Source organism: Tachysurus vachellii, chromosome 22 (assembly GCF_030014155.1).
Source record: "Tachysurus vachellii isolate PV-2020 chromosome 22, HZAU_Pvac_v1, whole genome shotgun sequence".
NCBI lineage: Eukaryota > Metazoa > Chordata > Actinopteri > Siluriformes > Bagridae > Tachysurus > Tachysurus vachellii.
In genome coordinates this window covers 10236847-10258927 of record NC_083481.1, presented here as the reverse complement: position 1 = coordinate 10258927, position 22081 = coordinate 10236847, and the positions used below count along the sequence as shown (strand labels likewise).

General features: G+C 37.6%; 1 protein-coding gene across 4 annotated transcripts in view; it reads left to right on the top strand.

Annotated features, from left to right (window-relative positions):
• Positions 1 to 21119, top strand: part of kaznb (kazrin, periplakin interacting protein b) — an 83921-nt gene extending 62802 nt beyond the window's left edge. For 3 of the 4 annotated variants that reach the window (XM_060857811.1, XM_060857809.1, XM_060857808.1), the window contains 6 exons: positions 6785 to 6973; positions 9148 to 9284; positions 9514 to 9684; positions 16455 to 16635; positions 18246 to 18379; positions 19627 to 21119. In XM_060857811.1, coding sequence (XP_060713794.1) covers positions 6785 to 6973; positions 9148 to 9284; positions 9514 to 9684; positions 16455 to 16635; positions 18246 to 18379; positions 19627 to 19800 — 986 coding nt within the window. In that variant the 3' untranslated portion in view covers positions 19801 to 21119. Of the gene's footprint in view, positions 1 to 6784; positions 6974 to 9147; positions 9285 to 9513; positions 9685 to 16454; positions 16636 to 18245; positions 18408 to 19626 lie in introns of all 4 variants that reach the window. The other variant, XM_060857810.1, reaches the window with a different exon arrangement.
• Positions 21120 to 22081: the final 962 nt, after the last annotated feature.

Genomic DNA, 22081 nt, shown 5'->3' with positions numbered 1-22081 from the left:
GCAGTATGCTACGATCCTGCAAGATGTAATGCAGAGGGCAAGACAGATGAACATAAAGTTCAACCTAGACAAACTACAATACTACAAAGGTCTCTGGAGTGAAGTACATGGGGCACATTATCAGCCATAAAGGTGTCCAGCTGGATGGTGACAAGGTGGAGGCAATTGTGAATATGCCACCACTAGAAGACAGCACTCTTGTGGCACATTCCAACAAGCACATTCCATTGTCCAAATAAAAAGCCTTCCCATAAGAACAAATATATAAAAACTCACTCCATATTATTTTGCCAGGATTTGCAATGGGATGTTCAAAAAGCATAGCTACAATAAACCTAAAATTTGATTTAATTAATATTCAGTTAAAGTGAGCCTTGTGTTTGCGGCAATGATTCGCAACAGTTATGTTCCCTGTTGTTAAAAACAAGAATACTACATATTTGTACTTACATATCTCTCTGCATATCTCTTATTGCTACAGTTCCAACAGTATGTATATATATATATATATATATATATATATATATATATATATATATATATATATATATATATATATATACGTATATATATATATATATATATATATATATATATATATATATATATATAATATAAATGAAGCACAAATGTGTGTCTCTTAATGTTTGAGAATCCAGACTCCAGCCAGCTGAACGTTTTGTCATCAAACATTCCTTTTGTGCTTTATCAAACAGCCAAACAGTAAGAAATTTAATAGGATCTGAATGGAAGGGGATTGGAATAATGCAGTGTTTTAATTGTGTTTAGCATTTTATGGACCTTCTCTCTTCTATGTTTATATGAACTCTCCCCAGCATTCTGCTTGCAGGGTGAAAGTGTATTAATATATAAAAACGGGTGCTTGTCTTTTAAGGTAGTTGCTCTTTAGGGGTTTCATTTGTTTTGTTTCTTGTCCACATTTCTTAAGTATAGAGTGATGCAGGAATCAATTGAAGTGTAGTGGGTCCTGCTCATTCAGTTCAGTTGGCATGACAGCAATGTAGGGAAGTCGTGGCCTAATGGTTAGAGTGTCTGGCTCCTAAGGTTGTGGGTTCGAGTCTCGGGCCGGCCACAACTGAGGTGCCCTTGATCAAGTCACCGAACCCCAAACTGCTCCCCGGGCGATGCAGCATAAATAGCTGCCCACTGCTCCGGGTGTATGTTCACGGTGTGTGTTTCACTGCTGTGTGTGCACTTTGGATGGGTTAAATGCAGAGAACAAATTCTGAGTATGGGTCACCATACTTAGCCGTATGTCATATCAAAAGTTCAGAGGACTATAAACCAGAGGTGGAAGTAAGTCACACATGTGCAAGTCACAAGTAAGTCTCAAGTCTTAACCTTCAAGTCTCAATCAAGTCCGAGTCATTTTTTGTGAGGGTCAAGTCAAGTCAAGTCAAGTCACTGCTTTATGTCAAGCAAGTCAAGTCAAGTCGTAGCTTGAGTCAAGCAAGTCATACATATGTTTGATGATTTAACTAAATGTATATATTAAACAAAGTTAAATCTACAGTATTTATGGACTATGAGAGTTTTATTTGCAACAAAAATGATTATATGCATTTATTTTTGAAAGGATAAGATGTAAATGTAACTGAAATAACCAACATAAAAGCATGAAAAGTTTCAATATGCCTCAAACATGGCAGAAGACCATGGAAAAGTATATATACTGTATAAAAAAGTACAATGGTTTTTATGCAACCAAAATGCCATTTTTTGAACAGGCATTCCCTTTTAATGGGACATGAACACATCCTTAAATTAGATCCTTCCTTTTTAACAACAGAATAACAACAACAATCAATCACGTCAATCAAAAAACGTAAATTATTGAATCCCACAAACCTTGAAGTGAATTAACTATTGGGGGGGGGGGGAGAGAGAGAGAGAGAGAGAGAGAGAGAGAGAGAGAGAGAGAGAGAGATGATTGGAGTGAGTGTAATTTATTAATTAAAGGGATAGTTCACCTAAAAATGAAAATTCTGTTATATTTTTCTCACACTCGTGATGTTACAAACCTGTATAAATTTCTTTGTTTTGATGAACACACATGTAGATATTTTGAGGACTGTTTGTAACCAAACCATTTATGAGCCCCATTCACTTCCATAGTGGGGAAAAAGAATACTATGGAAGTGAATGGGGCTCATGAATGGCTTGGATAAAAGAATTTTTTTTATTTTTGGGTGAACTATCCCTTTAAATTGAATGTGTGTGCGTGTGCATGCGAGACAAAAATATGACTGTGCTTGCAACTCTGAAGTTTTTTATTTTTATATATATATAAAATACCAATTATACCAATTATAAGTGCTATTGCAAAAAAGCTGACATTTCCACATAAACAGTGACCAACCATTTACACTACATTGCGCTTGCAAAAAATTTAATTTGATAGAACTTTGTCATTAAATTGTGAGCGATGTGGTCGCATACTGCTGTTCTTCTCTTCTCATCTTCCACAAAATCCCGGTACCCGAACTTAGTTTGTGCGCGCTCCCTCTGCTTGCCTGCTGCGTCACGTGGTTAGATTACGCTCTTGCGTGCGTTTAAAAACAGATTTAAAAACAAAATAGACAAGAAAAATAAACCAAAAACGAAAAACAAGTTATTTCGAGTCATTTAACTCAAGTCCGAGTCAAGTCTCAAGTCGTGAATGTCAAGTCAAAGTCAAGTCAAGTGACTTTTTCAAAGTTAAGTCGAGTCTTTTTTAATATTTGTCAAGCAAGTCTCAAGTCTCAAATTTGCGACTTAAGTCCGACTCGAGTCAAGTCATATGACTCGAGTCCCCCATCTCTGCTATAAACAGTCACGGCACTACATTCATGCTATGCATCCAGACATCCCAGTTCATCAAACACTCTATGAATCTGTATGAACCTTCCAGATCTGCTCCTTTACCTAAGAAATTATATTCATAAAAAGCTAAACAAATGTGTTTTAGCCTGGACTTACATACTGAGACTGTGTCTGAGTCCTAAACAATAACTGTTCCATAACTGTGGGGCTCTGTGTGAAAAAGCTCTTACCCATGCTGTAGCCTTTTGTACAAGACAAAAGGACAGGACAAAAGACAGTGCAAACAAAAAATACAAGACATTACACAAAAGACAATACACAAAAGGCAATACGCAAAAACAGCACCGACCAGTGTAAATACTGTATGTCCCATCAATATTACATGTGCAGAAATACTGGAATGAACACATCAGTATCATAGCAGCAGTTACATGAAGTATTGTGATGTATTGTGCAAAACATCTATTAACTAATTAACAAATATGACTATTCAGTTCAGTTATTAAGGAGTCTGATTATTATGGCTTGTGTAAGCCAAACTGTTACACAACTGTTCCTTTTTTCAGATAGCAGGAGGGGGAAGAGTGGTGTGTGGGGTCATCCACAATTCTGTTGGCTTTGCGGATACTGTGTGTGGTGTAAATGACCATGATAGAGGGAAGAGAGACTCCAATTATCTACTCAGCCTTGTGATCATAGATGGTGCAGTTCCCAAACCAGACAGTGATGCAGCTGCTCCGAATGCTCTCAATGGTCCCACTGTAGAATGTAGTCAGGATGGGGGAGGAAGATGGGCTTTTCTCTGCCTTTATAAGAAGATGGGCTGTGACTGAAGGGGAGATCAGATTGTTATGCAAGGATATTGCAAGATCATGACCTTGGGATGAATCACCTTGGACGATGGAGCTTTAACTGATGAGCCATCATCCATGATGATATTTCTGCCAGACATGCTGAGATCCGATCAGAAGCTGTGGTATCTGAGGGTGGGAAAGAGAAGATAAGTTGTGTATCATCAGAACAGCAGTGGTAAGAAAACCCATGTGAGGAAATAACTAAAAATAACCAAAGATATGCGATTGGCTGATTGGCTGATTCCTGATATTCCTGTTTACATATAAGTATCCTGTACATATACTGTATGGCACTTGCCACCACCCTAAATAAGTTGAATCTGAGGAAAACAAATGATTAATAGAATTAATTGTACTGAAAACCCTTTAACAGCATGACATCTGGTTTGGGACTAATCAATTTGCATCTCCGCTTTTATTTGCAAGCTCTTTCCATGCTTTGGGAGTTGATTCAGGGTACTGCTGTTTGCTCCCCCAGTCCAAAGATATGCGATTGGCTGACTGGCTGATTCCTGATATTCCTGTTTACATATCAGTATCCTGTACATATATGGCACTTGCCACCACCCTAAATAAGTTGAATCTGAGGAAAACAAATGATTAATAGAATTAATTGCAATACTGCAAAAGATCTGTTCCATGAGAGCACCTGCTTCTCCCAAATTTATCAAATATGGCCACAAAAGATTTAGTAGCAATTTGTTATATAAACATTACCACAAAGGATTAAAATTGAGCAGTGTGAGCCATTGTAAAACATTTTTATTAAGCAGCTCCCAATTGTAATCCCCCATTATACAGCCCTTGGTAACAGGATTTTTGTAAATATATTTTGGTGTGATGAAGCAATTGTCTTATTACAGTAATTTGTCACAAATGCATCTGTTTTTTGCAGCTAAACTTTGTATATGAATAGTCTGTTACCTAAATGAATAAATGAAAGCACAGTAAAACAAAAGACATATAGACACACACACACATCACCATTACCAGTACTATTACCACCTGAAAGGCTCAGTGCATAACTCTATTTCAATCAATTAAAATAAGTAGAGGGTCTTTGTTACACAAAGTTTTAGATTTCGAGTGTACTCAGTTGTGAAACATCAGATAGAAAGAAACAACACTACAACGCATCTCAGTTCAACTTTTGTATTGGCAAAGTAGCACAGGTAAAAATCAGAAGGCATGCAACTGTATATGTATCTTTTTAAAAATGGTAATAATAATTCAATGGAGAAAATTAAAGTACAACCAAAATAAGAAGCGTCACATAATTAACCAACATGTCAGCATGCTACCAGAGTGACCAGAGTGTGGTTGTACAAATTCCAGGGTGGGGTTGTATAACACCAATTTAGTTTGTATATAAACCAGTTCAGTTTTACTAAAATTCAACTTTACCAAACTGCACACTGTAATCTGGAAAGTTCTTTAAATAAGCTTGGTATTAAAGAACAGCTCTTACAGAGTCAGTGGAATCCAGTCTCGTCAAGGTTTATAATCTCCATAAAGGTGAAACAGCACCATAAGGGAAGGGGGAAAAAAGTTAAACCATCTGATCACATTATCAACTGTGTCCTTGTTCACGAAGCATGCATGTTGAACGCATGTCCAAGCATACTGATCATTGAGCATAACAATCTTCAGACATCTGTGAGATTTCTACAGAACTAAGTCCAAGCGCAACACATGTCTACTTTTTCTGTGTGCCATTTTTTTAACTCCTCCTCTACTCTAGTCTTCTCGTTCTTTCTTTGTGCCGCCCCATATCTTATAGCACTTTCTATGTCCTCTGCTCCTTAAAATGTCTTTTGGAAAAAAAAATGTAATAAAGAGCCTGGACACAAACATATTGAACTTATGAATAAGGTGTAAGACCTTTTGTCAGAGGAACAGGAAAGAACAGCACAGAGTACAAATCCACAAAGTGTGGATTTATTAACAATATAGCAATGGAAGCAGTGCTGTAGGTTAAGAGGTTACTTAAGGAGGTCAACAATATGGTTTAGGAGCCCAGGGAAGACCAGCAGTCCAGCCAGTGGCAAAGGAGATGTTAGTTCCACCTTCAAGTCTACTCATACCTCAGCATAGCTACTGACTATGGCTCTCCACTGTGTTCTCTTGGCTGAGGGTGAGTGCTTACCAGTTTTTTCTGGCTGTCAGCAGCTGCTGTCTTCTTTTGGTGGCAAAGAGCAGCTTTTATTCAACTTAGTGCATCACAAAGGGTAATACTTAAGCTTATCAGCGCACCTGAACATTCAGCTGAGTGAAGTACACATCGATTGCCCTGTCATCAATCATGTGTAACTCAGCCAGCTTGTTTGTGTATGTTATTCTCATGGTCACAAAACAGATTTTTAAATTAATGTAGTATTTATGTAAGAGATATTGATATAGCTCTAACAACACTGTTTGTATGAGTGCATGCGCACTAAAGGTAAAGTGCTGAAGAACACATACAACCCAAAATTGGGTTTTCTCACACTTAATTAAGCCATTCAATAAGCTGTGCTGTAAATCCTAAAACTTTCTAATCATAAAAACTGAAAATGGGGAAAAACATTGTCATTATTTGGCTTGTTGCTAAAAGGGGATGCTTTCTTTACATTTCAACACTGTTATTTCCAATTTCAAATTTCAGCTTACTAATAATTGCACTCTCACACCACAACACATTGCTTTTCGTTCTATTTGACCCTGCCAACTGTAACTCAGATGAATGAAGGGACTGCTGTCTGGAGATCTGGCTTCCTTTTAAAATGAAATGTCATTATTTTTATATTTTATATGTTATATTGGAAATTACTGCCAGTGCCCAGATTTGTGTAGAGTCATGTAGAGTGAAAAAAGGAACTCCAGTGAAAGTTTATTGATCATTTATTTTGCCACACTTATTTACTGTGTTCAGAAATTAGATAATATGATTTGCCCTCTGCAAAAATTGAGAATTTTGTATTTTTAGAATTTAGTAATGCCAAAGGGAAAAAAATTTTTTGAGATCAATAAAGTGTACAATGTGTGTATTGTAAATATGATTAATGGTACTTTATGATATTGAAAATCCAGACCTCTATCTCTCTGTCTGTCCTTCTCTCTTTATACAGTGCTACTAAGAGAGGAGGTCACTCAGCTGCAGGAAGAGGTCCAACTGCTCAGGCAGATGAAGGAAATGTTAAATAAGGACCTGCAGGAAATGCAGGGCTGTTCACCAAATGCACTGTCCGCGACTGCGCTCCGCATACAGCTGGCAGCGAAAGAACATGAACTGGATTGTGCCAAAGAGGCCCTGCAAGGTTTGGACTTCACCTTAGGGTCTCATTCATACTCCACAACCCTCTGAGTACAGGATCACGAACACCCAGACATACTGTATACCAAAAGCAGTACCATCATTGCACTCTGTTGTCTCGAAAGGTCTTTTTATTGTCTCATCAGCCAAATGTGTTCTTGAGGTACAATACATTTATATAAACATTTTGTTTGGACATAAGCTGACATACATGTAATCTAATACAGATTTAAATTTACAAATTACAATTTTTTAAGTTATTGAAATAAGTTTCTAATGCTCGTTTAAACCTGATTTATTTGATCAAAGAAAAAGAAAAAAACAGTAATATTGTGAAATATTATTGCAATTTTAAATGTAAAACTTTTATTAAGCAAAGAATCCAGCCATTGTAATAATATTTCACAACATTTCCTAAACAGTTTTGTTCTGTATTTTGAATCAAATTCAGGATTGATGAGCATAAAAGACTTCTTTCAAAAACATTAAAAATAGTAACGTGGCCAAACTTTTGACTAGTACAGTACTTAAAATAACAGAAAACTGGCTAGCAGAGAGGATAGAAGATAAAGAGCATAACAACTTGAGCTTGCTAACCTTATAAATTGTCAGTGAAATAGTGCAAACTTACATTTAGCATATCTGATTTACTGGCTGGCTAGCTACTGTGTAAACACATTTTGGTATTTGCTAAATAAACTTTAACACCAAAAATAAAATATATTTACCTAAGTAATATCGAAAATTACTCTAATCAATGTAATCCTCGGACTCAAATGCAAACCTGTGCAAATGCAAAGCGCGTCTGCCCTGGAGCTCTTAGTCGAGCCTGACACTTATCAGCCCATCAAAAAAAGAGGCTACACAATAGCCAATCAGAAAATAGCACTAGTGTATATGGGTAAGATTTAACGCAACAACCAATGAAAAAAGCATATAGTGGAATTGTTCAGCATCATTCTCGTTCACCCACAGAGAAAACCACTGGAGCTGCAAGCATCACTTTGAGCACAGAGTAAGTCATGATCTCCTGTTTTAATGTTACAACAAATTCACAACTTGTTTTTACACAAACAATGACATTTTGACTGTTGTTAGAGATGTTTCCCAGATAATCAGAATCAGTTTTTCATGAGTGTCTGTAACTTATCCAACAGTTTTACAGGCTGTTCACTGACAACACCTGCTCAGAACAAGTAGTCTAGGCCAGTGGTTCTCAAACTGGGGCCCTGAGATGTTGCCAGAAAACATCTGAGTAATGGAGGCCCCGGTTCCTTTTTTCAAATGTGACTGAATTGAAACAATTTGGGAGGCTATCAAAGATCGCAGCCTTGGTTTTAGTGCTTCCACATTGTAATGCTGATGCCGAGAGGGTATTTTCGATGGTCGGTTTGAACAAAACCTCAACACAAAACAGCTTGTCGCTGAACGGGACATTGTCCTAAATCATGACCCTAAAAATGGCTGGGCTTGAGCTGAACTGTTTTAAATGGGAGCCAACATTACAAATGATAAAGGAGTCCAAAAAGGCAACAAACACTTACAATAAACTCCAGTCATAATATCTCTCTCTCTCTCTCTCTCTCTCTCTCTCTCTCTCTCTCTCTCTCTCTCACACACACACACACACACACACACACACACAAATTGAATAAATACTTTGTATTTGGTTATATTGTATTCAGTGATCCTTACCAAACACAACACCATGCACATTGTTGTGTTTGGGTGGGGATTGGAGATGTCACTCTTGCCTGTCTTCAAAACTTGAAAGCCCTGTGGTATAATTTTCTTGCACAATAGCTTATACAAAGAATAAGGTAGTTTTAAATATAACTTTACGTAATATATAAATACCCACCATGTTGGACATTTTCTGACATAAAGATTTTTTTTTTGTAAGTAGCATTTAGTAGCATTTTTTAATCTTGAACATTGTCATAATCTTTTGACAGCGATGAATAAAACATGCTTGCTCTGTATTGGCCCTTAGAAGCTGTACTACATACTACATAGTTCAATTGAAATTATAACTGTAGCATTTATTTTACACAGCAGTTCAGAATTAAAAGGAAATGATTAGCATGAAGGTTAAAATCTCAACAAATTGGCAGATGATGAAAATGAAAAAAGTGTGTGTGTGTGTGTGTGTGTGTGTGTGTGTGTGTGTGTGTGTAGCTATGAAATGTGACCGTACAAGGTTAAAGGCAGAGAAGGCTGACTTAGTGAACCAGATGCAGCAGCTGTACACTACGTTAGAGAGCAGAGAGGAACAACTCAGAGACTTCATCAGGAACTATGACCAGCATAGAAAGGTCTGTGTGCTCATTATCCCTCATGACACCCATTAGCCTCAGTACATCTAAATATTCAAGGCCTTATGACATCAGTGTAACAATAGGAACAATTGTTGTACTGTTGTTTTGCTTAATAGGCCATATACTGTAGAGTAACACTTCTTTTAGCTTGACTAAGCAAAATAGCACGTTTCCAGAACATGAATAAAACTCTGACATTGCTTCTACTTTGTGTGTGTGTGTGTAGGAGAGTGAGGATGCAGTGAAGTCTCTAGCAAAGGAGAAGGACCTGCTGGAAAGAGAGAAATGGGACCTGCGGAGGCAGACCAAAGAGTCCATGGAACAATCTGGCCTCCTGCGCTCACAGATTGACATGAAGGAGAACAGAATTAAAGAGCTCGAAGCTGAGCTTGCCATGGTAAGTCACACACACCTTACAATTTCACTTCTGCTGAGAGACATGACAGAGAGTCAGAGATTAGATGTACACTACTGCTTATAGACACACTGGGTACTATGGAGTGCCTGTTTGCACAGTTAGAACATTATTATTTTGCTTAAATGCTTGGTCTGTCCAACCTACAGTGTATTTTCCCATAACACACAGATTTTAAATTTTCTTGATTTTTTTTTTCTCACGCCTGCATCCACAGACTCTCCTAGCTCATCCCTCCCTCTATAATATAGACTTAGACAACTCCCTGCCATTGTTTATTTTATTCATATGTGTGAGCATTTCTGTATTAATGTCATGTCATTACTTGTGAAATTTTGCACAGGGTTAAAGTATTCACACTGTATTTGCACAAAGCGAGAGCATGTCCTGAAGGAGGTGCTGTTGCATTATCCAAACCAGAATTTACAGCTATTTACAGAGTGAAGAAAAGCTCTAAAACATTGCAAGTTCTGTGTTTCACTGTAGGAATAATTCAATTCAAATAATTCAATCAGACAATCATAGTATAATGGCTTTAAATTTCAGTTGCTTTAGTTTATATCACCTACATTTTGTGTTTCATAAACTTGCCATTGTAATGAGTTACAGCTGGTATAGAGCCATCATACTATAAAATATACTCTCCTGATAACACATGAACATCCATGCAGTCATCGAATCAACCGATCATATGCCAGCAATGTTTCCTGGAGGTCCAGTGGCAGGAACCTTTGCTTTCATTGTCATATTAACTCCCAAATTGGGGTTAACTCTCAGTGATGGTCCCAAGCCCAGGTAAAATGGGAGGTTTTCATCAGGAAGGGCATCCAGTGTAAAATCATCAAATGTGTGGACCAGATGATCCGCTGTGGCAACCATGCTAATATATTAATTCATTACCTAGAGCTTAAATCTGATCATGGCTTTTTGATTTGAATTGTGGAAAAATTGGTGTAGTTTATGGCTGCTGATAATTGCATTCCAATGCACCTTCTTATGATATGAGAATTATCTGCCAATCACCAGCCTGATGCACTGTCATGTGTTGTGATAATTAGGGAGCCCAAAAAAAAATCAAATCAAAATAAAAACAGTAGAGATTCCATAGGGTATGCTCGTGTCTAGTACTTAAAATACATCCAAACATGTACAGACTAGGAAGTACAAGGAAGCCAGGAAGTAATTGCTTGTTTTAAGCTGTCTTCCCTTGATTGGCAGCCCCTGGCTTCAGTAATGCTTCAGACATTTGTGCTCCTTTTGCAGGCACTCAAAGCTCCCCTCATTTGTGAGTATTTTAGTCTCCATTGGCAATGTGCTTGGGAGCTATTTTGGCTAGGGCTCAGAAGAAAGCCTGGCCAGTCCTGTCCTAGAAGTAGTGGCACTGACGTTAAGGGATTAGTCCCACCAGGATCAGCCAATCTCCTTCCTGGTAATGGATTCTAACCTGGGGACCTCTCGCATCATGAATACAAGAAAACACTAATGTTCTAGTCGGTTAAATAGTTTCAGTTGGAATCATGGGCATGGGTTCATCAGCAAAAGTGGAGTGGACTGTAAACAGGTCTATATAATGCTAAAGGGGGCAACAGGCAGTGGGCAGGCTCTGCCCCACAACTGCATAACATCAGGAAACATGTCTAAATCTTTGGAGCTTAAGGTTATATCTAGCAAGTAGCAAAATTTTTTTATTTTTTTTCCTTCGGCTGCTTCCTGTTCGGGGTTGCCACAGCAGACCACGAGGACCACATATTAGATTTGGCACATGATTTATGCCAGATGCCCTTCCTGAAGCAACCCTTCCATTTTTATCCGGACCCGGCACTGAGATTTAACACTTCAGTGGCCGGGAATTGAAGAGTAATGTGGGAGTAATGAGAGTGTGGAATCCTGCCGATAGGCCACCTGGGGCGCTATTAAAGACATAATTAGTAATTCATCAAAATGGAAAAGCTGCCACTCATAATTTATCAAGCATGAGTACCTAATACCACTGCTGATTCAAAAATTATTCACTTGATACTTATCACAGGCATCATGGAACTCTGGAATAGCTTTGTTTATGATGGTTGCTGCTGTGTGCTCTTAGCAATGGGAGATTCATTCATTCATTCATTCATTTTCTACCGCTTATCCGAACTACCTCGGGTCACGGGGAGCCTGTGCCTATCTCAGGCGTCATCGGGCATCAAGGCAGGATACACCCTGGACGGAGTGCCAACCCATCGCAGGGCACACACACTCTCATTCACTCACACAATCACACACTACGGACAATTTTCCAGAGATGCCAATCAACCTACCATGCATGTCTTTGGACCGGGAGAGGAAACCGGAGCCCCCCCAATGGGAGATTATTTAAAAAAAAAAATGTTCGGTAGCTGATGTAAGTAAACAGTTTTTAAATTAAAAAGAAAGTCAAAATACATCATTTATCAGCAGATCTTTAAAAAATAACAAACTGAAAATAAGTATTTATCCTCTTCACACTAGTACTTGGAAGAACCACCTTTTGCTCCAACATCAGTCTACCATTAGTACATTATGTACAGTGTTTGGGAGTAATTTTTTTCTCAAGTATTTAGATCTCACAGCTAGCTTCCTAACAAACTGAAGCAGTTTTTTTGTAATATTCTATCTTGTAATGGTTGCCTGGTTCCGCTTTATAAGACTGTCAGACACTATACTTCCCTTTAGAGTGACTTATGTCCTCACTGTGGCTTCCCACCCCAGTCTATCATTGATAACCTATTTATTTGATTAACTCAAATTACTTTGACTTCCCTAGTAGTCTAGGCCAGTGGTTCTCAAGCTTATGAAAGAGAAATTTCTCTTTCATAAGCTTTGTGTTGTAGCATGCATCTCAATTACATATTTTAAAAAATTTTTTGATCTGACAAACACATTATATTTCATAAAAATTATATGTAATAATTTTCATTGGTTTCGTCTACTCCCTATTTATTTGACTATTTTCACGTGCATATGTTTGTTGTCTTGTGTTCATTGTCATGTTTCATGTTCATTGGTTCATGTTCTCTTTAATTTCTTTAATCTGCATCCATTTGAATGTGGCTCCCCCGTTTGCTTTGTGGAGCTTGTGGGAGGATGGGTTGGAATCTATCCCCTCACAGGTGCTTTCAGCCAGAAACCTCCATTTCCCAACAGCCCTTTCTAGTCACATGATCTGAAAAAGCTGAATGATCTGAAAAAACTCTTTTGTTTTGTTCCTTTTTAATAACACCAGAGCCGATCGGCCCTATACGCACACTACGCAAGTTGCGTAGGGCCCCGCGAATTACGCAAGGCCCCGCCTTCCCTGCCTCGTTTTACAGCGTGTTAATGTTTACTGTGCAGCATGGGCGAGGCTAAAAAGGATTAATAGGCTAAAATTTTTATTAATATTTTAGTCCAGCGGGCTGGCAGACTGGGGTGGTGGTCCCTCTGTTTAAGAAAGGGGACCGGAGGGTGTGTTCCAACTATAGGGGATCACACTCCTCAGCCTCCCCGGAAAAGTCTATGCCAGGATACTGGAGAGGAGAATCCGGCCGATAGTCGAACCTCGGATTCAGGAGGAACACGTCCCGGTCGTGGAACACTGGACCATCTCTATACCCTCACCAGGTTGCTGGAGGGTTCATGGGAGTAGAAGATGGATGGATGGATAGTCCAGCGGGTCGCCGCTGCTGTGGAGTAGCACAGGACGTGACTGACTCGTCCATAGTCATAAACGGAGAGAAGTAGCGCCAGTTACAATGTTCTTCCGCAAGACGCATGCAGTTCTGTTTATTAACTGCTAGAGCGTGAATCAAAAACAGCAGCGCGACAAATAAACTGCGTACCTGTGTAGTGTGTACGTGTGTCTCTGTTGTTAAAGTTTATCGTTAATTTGATACTCATTTTAACAATCGAGAGTCATGTAAACATGATGTCACGTGCGTCTTTTGGAAACATGGAAGCCCTGGCGTTTGGACCAGAGTGAAAATAAACGACATATCACTGTATACCACCAGTATGTGTGAAAACACTCACTCACTTTGCTGTATTTATTCATTCCTCACACACAGAGGATTTAACCTGAACCAGGCCTGTTTCAGAAAGCAGGTTAAGTGGAAACTCTGAGTATGTTAACCCTGAAATGAGGGAAACTCTGGGTTTTCCGTTTCAGAAAGGGAGGTATGTTAAACCCGAGAAAGCAGGTTAAGTTAAGCCCGTTTCTGAAAGAGAGGTAACTTATACTCAGGGTCAGTTACCAGAGTAACTTACTCTGTGAACCTAACCTGGTCGGGTGCAGGTTTTCTTCAGTAAACCCAGAGTTTCTTTCGGTCTCCTCCCCTTTTTAAAGAGGAAGCGACGTTTAAACACCTCATTCATTGCCCACATTTCAGTTATGCAGAGAGCAGCAAATGGAATGTGGGATGTGGTAGCTTAGTGGTTAAGGTGTTGGACTACTGATCAGAAGGTCATGGGTTCAAATTCCAGGTCCACCAAACTTTTGTGGACACAATTGCTCAGTTGTATAAATTGAAACATAATACAAGTCACCCATATAAGGGTAAGGGGTTCTGCTAAATGCCGTAAATGTAAAATGAATGAAATGGCGTGTCCTTTTATGGACGATCTTGTTGATGAAGAGTCTGTATTAATTCTTTTGAGCCCTGAGTGGATTTTTGTCACATCCCTATGAATTTTTATTTGAGCGGTACCGTTTTTCTTTACAGTCAATAAGATCCATAATCTCATCCATCCTTACATCAGCCATCGCGGCCAGGCTCTTACATCCGAGCAGATGCTTTGCGTTGCCTTACGTTTCTTTGCAAATTGTAGTTTTGTGTATAACATCGGGAATGCAGAACATATTAGTAAGGCTACTGTTTGCAGAGCGGTCAGGAAAGTGTGCCTCGCTCTTAAGCGCTTTCTGACAATTTTTGTATTTTTTCCTGATAAAATAAAATACTGTTCTTCCGGTTTCACCTCTGATATTATAACAGTTGGGAATTTACTCTAAAATAGTTCTTAATTACTAACTACAAATTTAATTAGAACTGCACTTCTAATGCTTTCAAATAAACAATATACAATTGCATGAATTATCCTTTAATTGAACAAAGTGTGTAACTAGAGGGAGAAGTTTACATTAAAATATAACTTTTAAAGGTACATATATATATGTATATATATATATATGTGTGTGTATACATATATATAATACATTTTTACAATACACCTTTTAAAATTTTATGTTAAATCCACTATTGTTTTATACAGCACTGTTGCTTTTTTAAAAAAAAAAAAAAAAAATACGTGTTAAAATTCTCCATATGCTTGCATAAGCACTTCCGGTTCTGCTGGTCAGAAATATGCAGCCTTTTTTTTTTTCTGACGCTGTTGCCATGGTGACTCATTATATCTGCGTTCCATTGAAAATGGCGTTTTTTTAGTTGTGGTGCACGCGCTTAACTCAGAGTCAGTCAATTTAGAGTTGATAAAACCGAAAACTCAGAGTTTCCCATCTCAGGGTTTGTCAACTCAGAGTTCAAATTGAAACTCAGAGTTGGTTGAACCTCCTTTCTGAAACAGCCCCCTGAACTCCTAGCATTACTTACACACTCTCTCTCTCTCTCTCTCTCTCTCTCTCTCTCTCTCTCTCTCTCTCTCTCTCTCTCTGTATGGCCTGCCAGTGAGCAACGGACATACGACAGTTCTTTAAAAGAAAAACGACGGAATCAAGTAGGAGACTAGGGACAGTCCATAATGATCTTGTGAAAGGAATTTGTCACTTAATAAAAATTAAAAGCCTAATAATAATAAAGTCATTATAAATGTCCCTGATGGTTCAAGTATTGCTCTAATGCATACTATAAAACACAGTGACACGGTATGGCAAGCATTTTAGCTTTTATACATTCACATGATATGGATTTTTGATATCAATTCAGTTTTCAATACTTAAAATGTAAATATTAAGAGTGTGATTTCTAGTAGTAACCATATTTTTGATATCAGGAATTACATTTTACACTAGTAAAAACGTAATTGCTGATATCTGCTATTGCATATTCACTAGCTGAATATTGCAAGAGCCAAGTCATATTATAAATAGTATTTTATATTTGAAAATGGATAAAGAGGAATCTGAGGGAGGCAGTTTAAGTGGGGCCTAATGTAGCTTATAAAATGAATAATAGTAGTTATCTAAACCTTACAGGTGCTATGCTGAAATTTGTTAGTAGAGGAGATGCTGTCAAGTGTGAATGTGTGGCAAATGGTTTACATGGCTCACGGGTCAGGTAGAAGGGCCCCTTAGCAGAATTTTGCTTAGGGCCCCAGGGAGGTCAGGATCGGCTCTGAATAACACTATGTAAGTCCTGGTTCCTCTGTGTTTCCTTGCTTAGCTTTTGTTATGTTTTTGCTATTGTCACTGATTGTACTTTTGTTTCTGTCATTGTGTTCATAGCTTATGTTTAGCTCATGTTCTTTAATAAATCCTCAGCATTTGCATCTGCCTTCGATATCTGACATCTCCCCATTGACCCCTGTGATGTCATATTAATTAAGTTTTAATGTTAACTTATATGGCCTAAGATAAATCATTATTACTAAATCAACAAATTAATGTCCTCACTGGTCCTACTGCTGTCTGACATCCACCAGATCATAAATATAAACTTGGGATTCACTTGTTATTTGCGATTGTTTTTATGGCAATAAACTAAAATGTTTGTGATGTTTATGAACTGTTTGCTCTCCTCTAGGCCAAACAGTCTCTGGCCACCCTCACTAAAGATGTACCAAAACGCCACTCAGTGACCATGCCCTCAGAGCCAGTGGTGAACGGTAGTCAGGAGTGGGTGATGCCGGCCGAGCTTCCTCTCACTGCAGCTATCAGACAGAGCCAGCAGACCCTGTACCATTGTCACTCTGCAGACAGACAAGGTACACACACATACACAAACAGCAACTTTCTGCTAGGTTTGCCAGTATGTAAAGCACAATGTTATAGCTATGGGCGAACATCTAAACAAGGATTCAAAAGTGAAGCCAAATTGTCAATGAAGCCTTTCTAGTGGCTGGCCGTGCTACAGTTTTTAACCCTGCCCATACCCATAAAAGTGACTGGTAAACAAAACAAAATTATATTTTTAATTCTCGGTAATTTAATTCTTAATTACCACGGTGAAACAAAAACCAAATTGTGAACAAATGGCATAACCCAAGACAGCTAACAGTGGATAAATTTCAGAACACATTACAACTCAGAGTAGCTAAGCCAGTCACTCTTTTACAAATATATTTCTCCATTCATATGTGTAACTTATTGCAAGTGATTAAAACTATGAACAGCAGCATTTTTCCTCATGTTCAAATGTGTTGCGTGTTGACTACTGATTACCAGTATATTTTCTTTCTGTATATTGCATTAGTTATTTATACTTACATTACTTTTGATCAACATAAACAGTTGAAGATCAGTCATAAATCAAAATAAATCTAAAATATTTTCCTGTCATAATGCATACACCTTGCATGAAGAAAGTGAGGGACCATAAATAGTAGGGACGAGTGAGAGGCTATATCTCTTGACTCAAGTTGACCGCATTTATGGCTTTAAATCTGCACTGTGGGGGTCAATAGTGTCATGCTCTCCACTCTAATACTGTATATAACATCATTGCTAAATGCTCAGAATTTTGTGCTTTGCAATAGAAACCTTGAGAGGAACCAGGCTCAGAAGGGAACCCAACCTCATTTGGGTGACACTGGACAGTAAATAATGTAAATATAAATTATGTCCTTTCTACAACAGTTAATAATAGTGCAACCGGGAGCTCCTGAGGAGTTCAGCACAGACCTGATTGATGATAAAGCCCAGACCATCTTATACATTTTGTCTGCTGTTTTAGAATTATAGTATTTTGTATCTACTTGGCTATTATTTTCTAAGCAATTATATTTCATTCTATTGCATTTTAGTTAATAGGCAAATTAACAGAAAAACAGAAAAAACACTCTCATTTTGTAGATAGTAACACACACACACACACACTATGCAATATACTTTTTACTGCAGTCATAATGGATCTGTAAACTACACTTGTCTTCTTTTTCAGCTAAAGAAATGGCCAAAGCACAGAACATTGTAAATAAAATTAATGTCAGAAAAGACAATTCAGAGAAGGGGAATGACAGAGGATGGTTAAGGCACATTTGTTTCTGTCTACAGTTTACTCACACGCTGGGTTACTTGTTGAATTACATGTTGAGTTACTCACATCTTTATCTAATTGAACTTTAACAGCTTTCAGTAGCTTAAACACTCAGTTGATTGCTAATAAATAACATTTTGCAGATTATAATTAAAAGTCAGTTCAACCACTAAATGTTCTATCTTAATGCTATGCATGGACGCATCTTATCCAACAACCAATTAAGTGTTTTGATGTAAAATGATTTACACCCTTATGGTGGCCACTGCTGAAAGAGGGACAATTTTAAATCTTAAATTTTAAATACTCTACAAAGCTTTATTTGTATGTTTCATACAGCTGCATTGCGAATCAGCCCGTGTCACTCATGCCAGCCCTCAGTATTCTCAGACACAACAGCAGCTGATGGTGATCGCTCATCTACACCCAGTGACTTGAACTCTCCTCACCATCGGACTCAATCCCTCTGCAATGTAAGATCTGCCTGGCACCCTCGACCAAGTAATCACCCCTCCCAAATTCTCTTTTTAACTCCTTCATCACACCTCTGCACAGCAGCAGGGCTTTAGGGTTCAGCCTTTGATTGTCAATCCAAGTAATACGGTGCTTTAATAAACTAAAAAGAATAATCAAACAGTATGGTAAGACTTTACTTAAGAGGAGTGCTCAGATGGTTACATGACACCTACATAGGTCCTTCAAGATAACTAATATACAGTCATGGGAAAAATGAAAGGACAGCTTTTTATTTAAAGTTTTTATTTATCAGGGCTGAAACGACAGTTAAGTTGTCCTCACCAACAAACAAACAATGACCTTATGTGACAACAAAAAAACAAAAAAGATTTCAATATGTAGTTTTTGCGAAATGTAAACCAACATTCAGCAACAAAGTGGGAAGAAGTTCACCCTTCCTATTTCCATCATTATTAAGAGAATAATTTACAGCTTACTGAATAGTAGGCTAAATTGTAGGCTGATTTTTTTTTTTTTTTTTTTTTAAAGATTTTTGTTTTATTTTTGTTGGTTTATTTTTTTTAAATAGCTGTTTGTTGTAGTCACCTGGTGAGGACATCAATTTTTATTTAAACCTTGATTAATAAACATCTAGAAATGAAGGCAAATATATTTTCCTTTTCCCATGACTGTAATACATCTACTGTAGTGTGCATTTATCAGTTTTAGTTCTGACGTTATTATGAAATTACTACATTTTCCAGATAAGCTTATTTTATCACACTTTCTGTGCTGACTTATGTAAGGACAACACAACTAAGGGTTCTACAGACTGATTTTCGTTACCTTTAAGAAAGGATTGTGATTGAAATTGTGATGTTTTGGTGCATTTTGATGTGTGACATCACATCTTTATGTGATATTTCAAGTTTACAATAGGTTGCCATGATGTTCTAATTTAGCCCAGGAAATGTCATATGCCACCTTATATCACCAAAATAATGCACTTTGATTGTGTGTTCAATTCCATATCAAAATCGATAAAAGCAATATTTACAACAGCAGATTTTTTTAATGATTATGTAGGTTTATTTGTTATGTAGCTCCTGAACATAACCCTTAAGAAGCATTAACAAAATTATTAAGACAAGATGAGGCTGATACCACATCCCTGTTTCTGAAGAGACAATTGATTTCTGCAAATCTACTCATAAACTCTGACTAACTCACCACCTGCTCACTTGTTTTGCTGTTGTTGACTCAGTCCATGGAGGACCTCGAGGACCAGAAGCGTAAGAAGAATAAGCAGAAGATGAGCCTGGGTTCAATATCTCGAGTGTTTGTCCGGGGAAAATCACAGCACAAGTCTCTAGACCCTGGCCTGTTTGATGGTACTTCGTCCCCTAATTATTATATCCGGGAAGATGCCGACTGGTGATTGAATGTGTGTGTGCATGCATGTGTGCATGATTGAGCATGTGTGTATGTAGGACTTTATGGTTGAGTTCATGGGACTGTGTGTGCTATATTTGCTCAAAACCACAAGAACGAGAAAAACCTGCTGCCTCATTGAAATGTTCATAATACACTAATGATATTTTATGTAAATTAAATATATATTTATTTATATATTTAGGCATATGTAGATATGTTTACATACATACATTATACAGTACTGCGCAAGTCTTAGGCACCCTAGATTATTTATACACATTTGGTATTAGATGTTTATTTTATGCCTTCCATATTATTTTTATCTTCAAATTTAAGGTTTCCAAATATTTATTTCCCAAAACGACTCAGTTTTACAGAGAAAGGTCTTATACCATTAAAAAAGTAGTAAATTAAGTAATAAACCACTTTTCAGAAAAAAATTAATTTGTAGAGATTGACTGAAATTACCTGTAGTAACAGATGCAAATGAATCTGCCGAAGTGTCCTTTCCTTATGAATTTGCACGGAATTGTATATAAATCCAGTCAGTGGTCAAGCTAAATATTGATTTGGGTTGGTTTATTTAACTGTTTATTTTATAGTAAACGGTTCAAGAAATATATTATATTTCCCTTATGTTTTATGAGATTTATGTGCCTTTTGCACAGTACTGTGTAATACACAATATAGGCACATTTGCGTGTGAATGTGTTGTGGTAATGTATGTCTCTTTTTATAAACTGGACACTTGAATTACTGCTGTGCTGTTAATAATATTTTTGTGCACATTGTGTTTGTCCTGAATTTCTCATTTTATTTTTGTTGTTTTATTATTCTTTAATGCTTTAATGTGTATTTAAATTTCCTTTTATTAGATCTCCTATGGCCCAATATCCATGACTATGGACTGTGAAATGTTTTAAAACTAAGGAAGTATTGACATGTTCAACTTACAAAGTACTTACAAATGGACCTAGTGAAAAAACAACTAAAAAAATAGTGTGCACTGTTTTCATAACTTGCGTCTTGTTTTTTAATGAACCAAATGACACCATGCATCTCTCACCTTTGACATAAAAACCTTATTTTTGTTTAAGCTTTTTTAAGCATTCTTTGTGTGTTCTAAAGATTTCCCATTGTAAATCTGTAATGTATGTAAGACACAAGATAAAATCTATTAAAGACAATTATATAAACATTAAGAACAAGGTTATTTAAGTAAAACAAGACTACGGGCAATTTCACAGCCAAATAAAAAGGTTTTAATGTTGTTGAAACAGAAATGATAAATCAAAAGCAAAAATAAAACTTATTTTAAATAAACTTTCCATGCCTGATATCTTCTTGGTTTTGCGAGTGCACATGCATGTGTGTGTACATTTAATCGGCCCATTGTGAAGACCTAAAAGGGCCAGACCATGGTATGTTATAGTGTTATTCATTCATTCATTCATTTTCTACCACTTATCCGAACTTCTCGGGTCACGGGGAGCCTGTGCCTATCTCAGGCATCATCGGGCATCAAGGCAGGATACACCCTGGACGGAGTGCCAACCCACTCTCATTCACTCACGCACTCACGCACTCACACACTCACGCACTCACACACTCACACACTCACACACTCACACACTCCGGGCAATTTTTCCAGAGATACCAATCAACCTACCATGCATCTCTTTGGACCGGGGGAGGAAACCGGAGTACCTGGAGGAAACCCCCGAGGCACGGGGAGAACATGCAAACTCCACACACACAAGGTGGAGGCGGGACTCGAACCCCCAACCCTGGAGGCGTGAGGCGAACGTGCTAACCACTAAGCCACCGTGCCCCCCGAGTTATAGTGTCATATTTTCTTTAGAATCAACATACATCTGAAGATTGCCACTGATAAGATATAGATGTATGTATAGTATCTCACAAAATTGAGTACATCCCTTACATTTCAGCAACCATTTTTGTATATCTACTTAAGAGACAATACTATAGAAATTAAATTTGGATATATTTTTGAGAAGTTGATGTGCTGCTTGTATAGCAGTATAGATTTACTTTCCTCTAAAAATAACTCAACATACACCCATTATATTCAAAATAGCTGGCAACAAAAGTGAATACACCCAAAGTACATCATTTAATCATGTTCGTGTTCAAGGTCAGGACCATATAAATTTGTGTATCTTGTATTAGAGCAGTTGAAATTTGTTGCTTTGAGTACAATTCTCTCATACTGACCACTGCATGTTAAACATGTCACCTCATGACAAATGACTCTCTAGGGATTT